The following is a 10,577-nucleotide window of genomic DNA, read 5'->3' as shown; positions in this document are numbered from 1 at the left end:
CAGGGATTGAAAATAGATAACTCGATGTGGCTGAAGAATCAATAGACTGAAAAGAAAAGAAAAGGGGAAATAAAAATAGATGATTGATAACGATCGCCACGTGATTATTCGGGGTCGAAAAACCGCTTGCCTGTCTGAAGTTTGACTAATAAGATCGACGGTTCGTAATCTGTATTGAAAGTAGTTGAGAAATTTTCAACTCGGGATTAAAAATCGTTGGGCAATTCATTGGAAGCATGAAATTTTATTTATGATCGGAAAAATTAAGTGCTTGACGATCTTGATTAGTAAAATTTAAATACTGGAACGAGACTTGACTGAGGGAAATTAAAGAACATGTGATGAAGTCACGGTTGTTTGTTATAAACTGTAGACAAACTTCAATTCTCGCATTTATTATTATAGTTCAATTTCAATAAATGCCAAATGTACCGTGTAATTTTTTTAACGAGTGATAAAATTTCACCAAATGAAAAACAGTATAATTTGAGGTGGACAGTTCTGTATAGTTCGACCTGATTACGATTGCCAATAACAAAAAAAAGGAACTTTGTTACATTTTTTCTGCAATCTAATTTAATGGCCTGCTCTCTGTGAAGAATCGGGACTTTGTTGGTAAAAAAAAAAAACCGTAAAAAAAATGGTGAAAATTGAAGCTGTGATTGCGCAGCGACGGTGATACAGAGATCTCGAACATGCGAACGCGAGGTGTTGCCATGACAGGCGAGCGTTGTTTAGACGTCAAGCAGGTGTACCCGAATTTCAAAATCACAGTTTAAATCGGTATATGAGTAAAAAAAAAAAAAATTCCACATCCCGTAAAGCGTAAACGCGCCAAGTTATATCAAAAATTTCGTTAAATATGTAAACTGACGAACAATGTCGACGACTTCAGCCGCGGGAAAATCGACCTCCCAGCGAACCGAGTCTACGAGTAAGTAATTCCTTCGTTATCCGCCTGACCAACCTGTTTCGTCGTATCACGCATACCTCGTGGATCTAATAAGAAGCCGATGTCGGGCATCAATCTCCTCTGCAAAGACACGTGTTCGTTTCAGCCAGAACAGCGAGCGCCTCGATAACTCGCCTCGGTGGAAAAGGATCGAAATCGGTAATCCCAAGGGGCTCGACACCCACCCTCGGACCGAAATCGCCGATCACCACTCAGCAGCAGGCGACATGTCCCAAATCGTCCTCGGACGTGAGTCCGACGTTTATTCCTTCCGCTCAGTCGATTCAGTTTTTTTTTTTTTTTTTTGCACGAAAGTGGAATTATACGTTTTCTTATATGTGTTATTCGACGTTGAATGCGAATTACACGTCAAAAATTTATTAGAACTAAAAACGAGCCCTTGAATGGGGGGGAAAACAGAGTGAAGTATCAATATTGTTTTAGATAGTATTCTTGAATCAGATTTATGTGAATATTTACTTTGAGACAATACAATTATGGGCCGAGAGTAAGTGCAACTCCCAATTCTATCTATATGCACCCCGAAGGAGGGTAAAAATTATCCTTTCATTCTGAGATCTTTGTTTGTCAACAAATGAATTCCAAACCTTTTCAGTATACGTTTATCATCAAATTTCTCCGCTAACGAATTACATTTACGAAAATAACTTTTTATCCATATGTTTACTTATAACAATTGTAAAAAATTACAGATTCACAAAAAATCCTCATCATTCCAAAGTTTAGGTATTTTTTTACCTGCAAATGCAAAAATAACTCAGGATTTTGCATGGACTATAGAAGAAAGTACAAAAAAAAGGGTGCCACTATGGTGGGCTCTATGACTGAAAAGGTTGAACCAGTGATGCCAGTTTAACGATGTACTTTGGCGTTTTGAGGGCAGTCGAACGTCGAATTGCAAAATGATGAATGGGCATTTTCCGAGGTCTGATGCGCCGTTTCGCGGGCCATCAGAAAACCGGGGGAATCGATTACCCGGGAAAGGTCATAATTCGTTTTGCTGTTCGGCGTCGGATAGCTCCTCGTTAAATTCTATTTCAGAGTGTTCGGATTTCCGGTATTGTGCAGCAGGGTCGGGAAGTGGCACCGATCAAGCCGACGAACTCAGAGGATGCATCGTCCCAGTCGAATCCTGGGGACCAAACGCCCCGGAGTCGAGTCTCGGCTTTACCGACGTTTACGGGGCTGCGACGTGGGTTGGGAAAAAATGGACTCTCCTCGAGCGTGCCGACGACGAAAGCAAAGCCCGGGGTGAGCACGGTTCTGCAGAAACGGCAGTTGGAGAATCACTTCGCGACGAAGAGACAGAAGTATACGTCCCTCAGGAAGGAACTGTCCGACAAGCAGGTGGGATCAATGAGATTAGAGAGCGTCTCGCGGTGGTCACGATTACACTCTTCTTCCAGAAACAAGCCCTCGACTTGTACGAGGAGGTTTCCGAGCTCCGGGATAAGGTGATCGCGGCAGGATTGAAGGATCCGGGAAGGATAGAGAAGGTGCAGCTCAAGAACGACGCCCTCCGAGAAACGTCGAGCTTCTGGGACGGCGAGTCTGGCGAACGGCTGCTTTATCACTGCACGTTGACGTCCTTGGTGGCGAACGACTTCGCGGCGACGTTCGAAGAAAAGCTGAACGATTTGGCCGGCTTGAGCGGCGACGTGTGTCGGGAGGCGCTGAACAAACGGACCGATATGATCGGGTTGCTGGCCGAATTCAGAACGGGCAACAACGCCAAGGTTGACCCGGAGATGGCCAAGCAGCTCGAGAGTCACGAAATCGAGGAGGTCGGGGAACTGCAGAAGCGACTCGAGGAAGCGACTTCGAGGCAGCGTGACATGATCGGCGAGCTCGTGAAGAAGACCTTGGAGCTTTTCGCGAACTCGGGCGAGGGGCTGGTCAGGGAACTCAGGGAGAAGCTGAGCTCGGCTGTCAAGAAACTTGACGATGAGAGGGAGAAGGTCGCCCAGATCAAGGAGCGAAAGAGCGCGGTTGAGGCGCAGCTTCAGAAGGCCAGGACGAAGATACGCGAGCTCGAGAGCCACGCGAACTCCAACGAGGCCAAGATCCAGCAGCTACAGGGCAGCATCAAGTCCCTCGATAACCAGGTGAAGCAGAAGGAGGCCGCCCTCGAGGCCCGCACCAAGGACATGCACAAGGCGATCAAGAACAGCGAGAGCCTCGTTGCGAAGACCGAGAAGCAGCGAGACAGTCTCGAATCACGGTTGTTTTCTATGTTACTACCGAATTTGCAATCCCACTAATCGGCGGATGTGTCTTGATCAGGGTCAATGAACTGAAAAAGAAAATCGACCAGAAAGAGGCAGAGTCCAGTGAGACCATCAAGAGACTCTCGAAACAGCTCGAGGACACTGAGAAAGAACTCACCGTGGAGAAGGAAGCCAGGTGCGTCTTTGAAACGGCTCAGAAAATTTATCTCCGAGGCGTTGACTGTGAATCTGAAATCTGTGCATTAATTTTTGTCCAAATACGCAGGTCCCGAGCCGAGGAAAAGATCTTCGAGCTGACCGAACGGTGCACCAAACTCGAAGAGAAGAGTCAGCAGCTTTGCGACCTTGCAGAGAACACCAAAGACTTTACCGTCAAGCCAGGTACGCTCACGCTGATCGTGAGGATAGCTGAGTCCGAATTCTTGCTTTTTATCCTTCAATACTCTGTGCAGTGAACGGCATACACACCGAAAATGAACTTCAACTCTGGAACGAGCTGCAGGATACTCGAACCGCTTTGGCCGCCCAGGAGGACAAGCTGCTCCAGATCCAACGTGAGAAGGAAGATATCATCGCAGTTCTTCAGCAGGCAGCGGTTCGTACCCGTTCCTGTCTTATGTTTTCGGTGTTTTCCTTTAAATTTTGTCATTTTCAAAGGCACCAAAGTCGATCCGCTGAATAGCCAAAAATTGTGCGGCTGAAAAATTGAAAAATTTCACAATCGACGAAGTGTTTCATGAGGACCAAGACCTGATAATATCTGTTGCCTTTTTGCGGTTTGCTATTAATTCCCATATTAACAGAACCAAGAGGATCCGGCAAGTGTGAAGGACAAGCTAGCCGCAGAGTTGGTAACGAAAAGCGAAGAGCTTCAGAAAGCCAACTCAGAGAGAACGGAGATCCAGAAAAGATTGAAGATCGCGTGAGTTCCTTTAGCGCTCTGCCGATTGCTACTTCCAGTTTCTTGTTGATTATATCCTCTCTCTCTCTCTCTCTCATTTTGGGTCCTAATTACCAGACTTGAGAAGAGTGAAAACGTTGAAAGGCAGTTGTCCGAGCTGCAGGGCCGACTACACACCCAGTCAAAGGAGGCTGGTAAGTCGGGATGGGCGGCGCACACCGTCGAGCTGCATCAGCAGCTGTCCGACCTTCGATCGACCTTGGCTGAAGTTCAGCGTTGCAACGAGGAGCTTGAAACCAAGCTGATCCGGAAACAGCTGGAGGTCGAGCAACGGGACAGGATTATGAGGGAACAGAGCAAGGTCCTGAAGGTCAGAGACGAGCTCATCGGGATCCTCAAGGGCCAGGGAAAAAACGGTTCGGAGAACGGAGCCCAAGAACACCAGAACCAGCTGGACCCTGAGACCATCAATTGTCTGGTGAGCACTCCTTCGTTTCTGAATCAGATGAGAAACGGTAGCGGCGATAGGACTTCAATCCTGCAGTTGTAAGAATCCAAATATTCCAGTTTGTTCACTCATCAATGGCGTTTTTTGTCCAGGTGAACAAGCAGATCGCGGCGAAGGCGGAGGACCTGCAGGCTCTTTACACCAGCCTGGAAAGCAAGCAGAAGCAGCTGACGAGGTTGGAGAAGATGGTGCGCCAAATGGAGGACGAGAACGATCGTTCCCAGGCGACGCGAACCAAGCTGGAGAAGGAGGTCGCCCAGCTGCGGCTCGAGTTGCACGAGAGAAACCGGGACCGTCGGTACGTCGAGCCACGGATAACCCGGTCCCCGAATTCTCGATCCTCCTCGCCGATTCCGGTGCTGCCGAGGTTGCCGGGACCGCGTCCGATCCGCTCGCGGAATCCGTCGCCGCGGGCGAAATCGGCAAGCGGTGGGGAAAAGTTGGCAAGGTCGAATCCCTGCGGGGAATCCCCGTCGGTACAGAAACTGAACGACATCATCCGCGCCCTTGAAATCGAGAGGGCGCGAGGCCCGCACAGGATTCCCCGGCGCGTATCCAGGTCCCTGAGGGGAAGCCCCGTGCGAAACAGTACCGAAATACGCGAGGACCTTTACAATTGGCTGATGCAGCCGTCCGCGTCAGATGACAAACGGTCGGCTCAGACGAATTCCAAACACGAATTTGTTAAGCATTCGCGCGCACTTTTGAACGGGGAATTGTCCAGACGCAATACCGGGTACGAAATTGGCTCCTCTATCTGGATCGAACAGGATACACCCACGAGGACGTCTCCCTTGATTCGCGTCCGCCAGTACACGGCGTAACGGTTTCTTCATTTCAAATCCTTGCTCACGTGAATCGGTCCGATTTTGATGATTTCAAAAATTCCATGACCCTAATATCGGAAGAAAAAAATTTATAATGTTAATCAAATCGACATTCTTAGTTTCTTTTCTTTCTATTCTTCGTTCCGGAAATTGAACTACATCGCTGGGAGTAAATAATTGTTTAAATTTTAAATTAAGCTTAGGTTTAGCATGCAACAAAGAAACTACTGCGGTCGGTTCCCAAGGGGTCTGGTTTAACAGGCTGGGTACTCCCAGCCGCCGTAGTTAAACGCTGGTCAGTATGTGGTGCATGATCTTAAAATTCCTTACAGAGTGCCTGGCCTTTTAAACAGACCCATCAATAGCTGAAACAATAGCTCACCGCCACTCATGACTCCCTGTTGATCTTTTGTGTTTTAGGAGTACTGGGTTCACCTTCATGTAAGGAATTTTCTGATCATCGCCCTGCAGGAACGATCATAATATAAAACATACCTATGATTATTGAATGGTGCCTGTAATACATGTAATATTATGTAGTCATTTATAGTTGTAATTTTGTATGCGAGGAACGTTTTCACTCGCGTTATACTTTGTTTTCCGTATATTATACGTATACCGTTTTCGTGTTTTTTCTTTTGCTTTTTATACGCATATACACGAAGCATTCAATGTGTGAATGTCAGTCCGGTGTAGGCTGTAACTTTTTTTTTTTATTACATTCGCGTTTTCAATTTAACTTGTTAATATCAACCGTTTATAGAATACTAGGGCTGTAACAGGTGCGGTAATCAATAGCAAAATGCCAGTGGGTCTCGAAATTTTATCAATTTCCAAGAGGAATTTTTCTTTTGTAATACTTTTAATATTAAAATTCGCTATTTGTAGCTAACGCATACAATTGAAAGATCGTCACATAGTATAAATCATGATCAATGAAATCGTTTATATATGAAAAAAAAAAGAAACAAAAACAAACAGACGTGTGTATGAGATTATAATTATTTTTATGAATATACAATATAGAAAATAAATATATTATATTATTTGTACAGCACGTTTATTTATATACTCAAGACGTGGTCAGGTGATTTTTTCATTCAATTTTTTTTGTACAATAGAATTATATTACATATACATACCTAGATCATTTTTATTATTACAGTCTGGCACTAATTGAATAAAGGTCAACCACTGTCATTGTCACTTCCACTAGAATATGCGCCTAGTAGGGATAGGCCAGCACACGATGGCTTGGCCTCTGGAATATCCGACTTTGCTGTGGTCTCCTCTTTTAGAGTTGAGCGAGGCACAATTCCCAAGTTTACGGTTTTCCGTTTAACCAGTCCTGTGAAGTTTGGTTTACTTGAAATACCTCCAACACTGCGATTCCAAGTTGACGCAGAAGTGGCAGGTTTCTCCTAATTGATAAAATACAAGTTTAAATCTTGACGTTTCATATCTTGGGACCTTGATCACTTTCATCATGAAAAGTGCCTGACTTACCGCTAATGTTGATTCTGAACTCTTGGCTGTTCTGCCATCTTCGGTCGATTCTACTCTGGGCTTTTTCTTTTCTGGCTCGTCATTCAACTCAACTATCTCTTCCTCAATGACAACCTTGCTGGTCGATTCTTTTTTACCGAATATAGACTTTACTAATTGCTCGTCCATCTCCTCCTGCTCCTTGACAGTTCTTTGTCTAGCTGAGATAGTGTCGTACTGCTCCAGCATTTGATCATAATCAATGGTTTGTTGCCTTCTATTAAGATCTTTCAGCTCTTCGAGAGACTCAAGAAGCTCTAACTCCTGCTTAGATTGTTGAGTTCTTTTCTCTAAGAGTTTCATGGGGTTGGTCGCCTCCTCCTCTTTCTCCTCATCTTCCTCACGTTGCGCTTGCTCCTCGGCCAGCTTCAACGCCATAAAATTCCGCGTCGCTCCTGCCTCGATTTCATAATCCGTATTCTTTGGGTCCGTCTTGAACGAAATTTCCTGAAGACACCTGGTACACTTTATGTAAAATCTGTATATCCTTATGCCGAGGTAATCGTCACCCTCGACATCCTCTTTTCGCGCGTTGAATTTCTTACCCTTATATATGTACTCGCCACACGTCTTACACCTCATGTTAAACGGTGCCATCAAACGCACTGTGTACTGACGATTGCGGGCCAATTTCATACGCGGGATTTTTGACGGATCGAAATCCGGGGGGTAGTATTTCTACAAATGTATAATTATTCTGTGGTTAGCTCAGATCAGATTTACAGCCAGGTTAGGATATAAGTTGTATGGTTATAGCCGACCTGCGGTACTTACGTTCAACACTTTACGCTCAGACATCTTGAAGGAGTTTTCTCTGGAGTTTTGTTAAAAGTTAATTCTATTTTCAAGCTCCTTTAATCACTGCCATCGATTTCAGTACACCTATGTAGGTCTTTTAACCTCCTCAACCAGTGACGCTGACTCGAAACAACAATTCACATTTAGTGCGTCGACTTCAGCGAAGTTTGTCGCCAGTGTTGTCGGCAGACTCAAAGTCGCATATAACGACAAAACGTGAAACGCATATTTGAAGCTGGCACGTCTAGTTTTGATTTTGTTGGATTGGCAGCATCGCACCGCACGCGGTCGGTTGAAGATCGAAGGTTTCGAGTTCAGTTGTTTTCCGAAGATGGCGTCGCGTGTATCTTTCCGCGTTTTGCTTCCCCCTCCCGACTTCTGCCCGTTTCCGAAGCCGTTGGCCGGCACGGCGAGTGTTTCTCGGGGCTTTTACCCTTACAGCTTTTAACAACAGAGAAAGTATTCATTTAAAACGCATAAATAACGAACGGCGTCCATTCCTCTGTGGAGAGCACACGCCGTAGAGAATATGATGATGCACCTCTCATTCAGACCCAGACAGAGAGCACCGATCGGAATTCGTGAGTATAAATATTCATGCTACCTAGTTCCTCATCGATGATGGAAACAAACGTTTCGTCCCTAGTTTTTAGAATTCAATTAAATCAAGGCCATCGCAAACTGTTCAACATGTTGCACCCTGAAGTTGGCTTCGCGATGCCATGCAAATGTTTGATGCTCATTTTTTCTCGTTCAAATTCGTTCGCGTCGGAAAATTTTCTCTCCGATCGAAGGTTCTCGCGATTTCTGCAGTAGAGTAGTAAATACATCGGTCTAACTAAGAGACACGGGGTGGATTCGCGATTTTTATTATCGCCAATGTCCCGGACATCCGATCAGTCGAGGCGTCGGTTCGCCCAAGTGCATCTTTGCTTGCGCGTGTCGTGGGTGTGTGTGCGTGTGTGCGCGATTTTCGCCGTCGCATATCTAGTCATAGTACTCCGGGGGGACAAGAGCGGTTCGTGGAAGTCGGTTAGATTCGCTGCCGGAGTTTATTCGCTCCGCGTGGCTGGCCGAGAGCTGAGCAAGCATCCAAGGTTGCAAGGGGCACACGGAATAATAACACGTGACTACAACGAATCACCGAATCTATCACGAATCCGAGCTGAAGATGAGCGACGACTCGGCGATTAAATACTTGCAAGCAGAAATTGATTAATCGCCTTCTCGTCGAGGAGCAGAGGTCACGGTGCGCGACACTCCGATCGCTCGACTCGCCGAAGATCTCGCCTAATTGCAGGCCGGGTTGAAAAGAGATGGAAAGTGAGGCGAGCAAGATTGGGCGAAAAAATTTGGGTAAGGAATAAAGAACCGGCGCTGCTGCTCGCGGGACGCAGGCATTATATTGTAGTACTCGGAACGATGATCGTAAGCTCATTGTGCCGCTAGTAGAAATGAGACGGTATCGTAGCCGGCACTTCACTGTAACTTTCCGCTCTGTGCTTACCGATAGGAAGTGCTAAAAATAGCCTTGAACTTTGTTTCTTTTTTGTTTCGTCGCCGTTGAGTTTTTTCCCTTTTGCGTTAGCTCCTCTCGTTCTCACTTACTCGCTTCTCTTTTTCTTCAATGCAGGCTCTTGCACGTTTCGTTTCGTATAGGATTTTTCTTTTTTCCCTTGTTTGATTTTTTCTTTCCTCTCTATTTTCTTCTAATCGAGTCTTAGTTCGCTTTGCGCGGTTATCTACTTCTACATGTTAATTCGTAGATACTGTGACGGTTACGGTTGTAGGTGTCGTTCTTTCGAACGCGACGATGATCCAGCGAGGGGGCCACGCATTCACGGCCACGACGTGTGGCTGTAATGATCATTGTATGCATGCACATTTATTGCTTCGCGTGCGATTCGCACGACGTGCTTTATCGGCATACTTTAAATTCGACGCCTCGCCGACGATCGCGTTTTTGATGAATGAAACTCGCGTCTCAATTGGTCAGAGAAAGAGAGAGCGAGAGAGAGAGAGAGAGAGAGAGAGAGAGAGAGAGAGAGAGATAATTCCGAGGATCGATCTCTCACGCCTTTCTGCAATTACGCTCCCGGCGAATATACATTTTTCTTTAATTTTGTCAAATAACGATTTTTCAACCAATTCTCTAGTTACGTTATACCAATAGGTATTCACAAGTACACATAGATATGCACAGTCGCAACCATTGTAATTGATGACGTAATTGGAATCTTCGTTCATAGATTAGCGTATGCGTATAACGTGTTTAATTTACGGTATATAAGCTGGACAAACTTTTGGGACGACACGTGCGAAACAAAAGAAGGAGAATACCAACACAAAATATCGCGTGTCATCGTGCTTTGGGTCAACGGCTCCTCGAAACAACCTACCTACCTACCTACCTACCTACCTACCTACCTACTACCCATCTATCCATTTACCTGGCTCTGGTCTACTAGCTTTATACGATACCGCAGACGCGACTTTGGCCAACAGTCGCGAAATAATCGCCATTAATATTCGCACTGCGTCGAGTTAGTAGGAGCAACTGGTTCCAAATGTAACTGGATTCCATGGAGTATCGTTACCACACAACTAACCAACGACTCTTTTGCATTGCGTATACATATACATATATGTTTGCACATACGCTTGCACGCATAAGTATTGTATTTGATACATTCACGAACGATAATTCGCGACCAGTCCAGATCTCGTTATTATGTATGATACATTTTTGACGTCAATGATTAATTCCAGAGTATACCTTGAATGTAAGAGAAGAAAA

General features: G+C 45.4%; 3 protein-coding genes across 3 annotated transcripts in view; 2 read left to right on the top strand and 1 right to left on the bottom strand.

Annotated features, from left to right (window-relative positions):
• Positions 1-1,781: 1,781 nt before the first annotated feature.
• On the top strand, positions 1,782-5,434 carry LOC124221588 (putative leucine-rich repeat-containing protein DDB_G0290503). The gene is made up of 9 exons (XM_046631767.1): positions 1,782-1,814; positions 2,042-2,320; positions 2,380-3,194; positions 3,257-3,376; positions 3,467-3,582; positions 3,654-3,796; positions 4,005-4,123; positions 4,220-4,580; positions 4,703-5,434. The coding sequence occupies exons 1-9, from the start codon at positions 1,782-1,784 to the stop codon at positions 5,432-5,434; spliced, it is 2,718 nt and encodes a 905-aa protein (XP_046487723.1).
• A 1,041-nt stretch (positions 5,435-6,475) lies between these two features.
• Positions 6,476-7,992, bottom strand: LOC124221085 (splicing factor YJU2). The gene is made up of 3 exons (XM_046630739.2): positions 7,757-7,992; positions 6,944-7,660; positions 6,476-6,858 (listed from the first exon to the last, which is right to left on the bottom strand). The coding sequence occupies exons 1-3, from the start codon at positions 7,778-7,780 to the stop codon at positions 6,625-6,627; spliced, it is 975 nt and encodes a 324-aa protein (XP_046486695.1). The 5' UTR covers positions 7,781-7,992; the 3' UTR covers positions 6,476-6,624.
• A 121-nt stretch (positions 7,993-8,113) lies between these two features.
• The window catches only part of CycD (cyclin D), a 120,977-nt gene continuing 118,513 nt past the window's right edge, over positions 8,114-10,577 (top strand). Inside the window, exon 1 of the mRNA XM_046630742.2 lies at positions 8,114-8,361. The gene's annotated coding sequence lies outside the window, so the exon portion shown is untranslated. The remainder of the gene's footprint in view (positions 8,362-10,577) is intronic.

The sequence above is a fragment of the Neodiprion pinetum genome, chromosome 6, assembly GCF_021155775.2.
Source record: "Neodiprion pinetum isolate iyNeoPine1 chromosome 6, iyNeoPine1.2, whole genome shotgun sequence".
Classification (NCBI taxonomy): domain Eukaryota; kingdom Metazoa; phylum Arthropoda; class Insecta; order Hymenoptera; family Diprionidae; genus Neodiprion; species Neodiprion pinetum.
The sequence above is the reverse complement of the archived record's forward strand: the minus strand, read 5'-3'. Positions and strand labels throughout refer to the sequence as shown.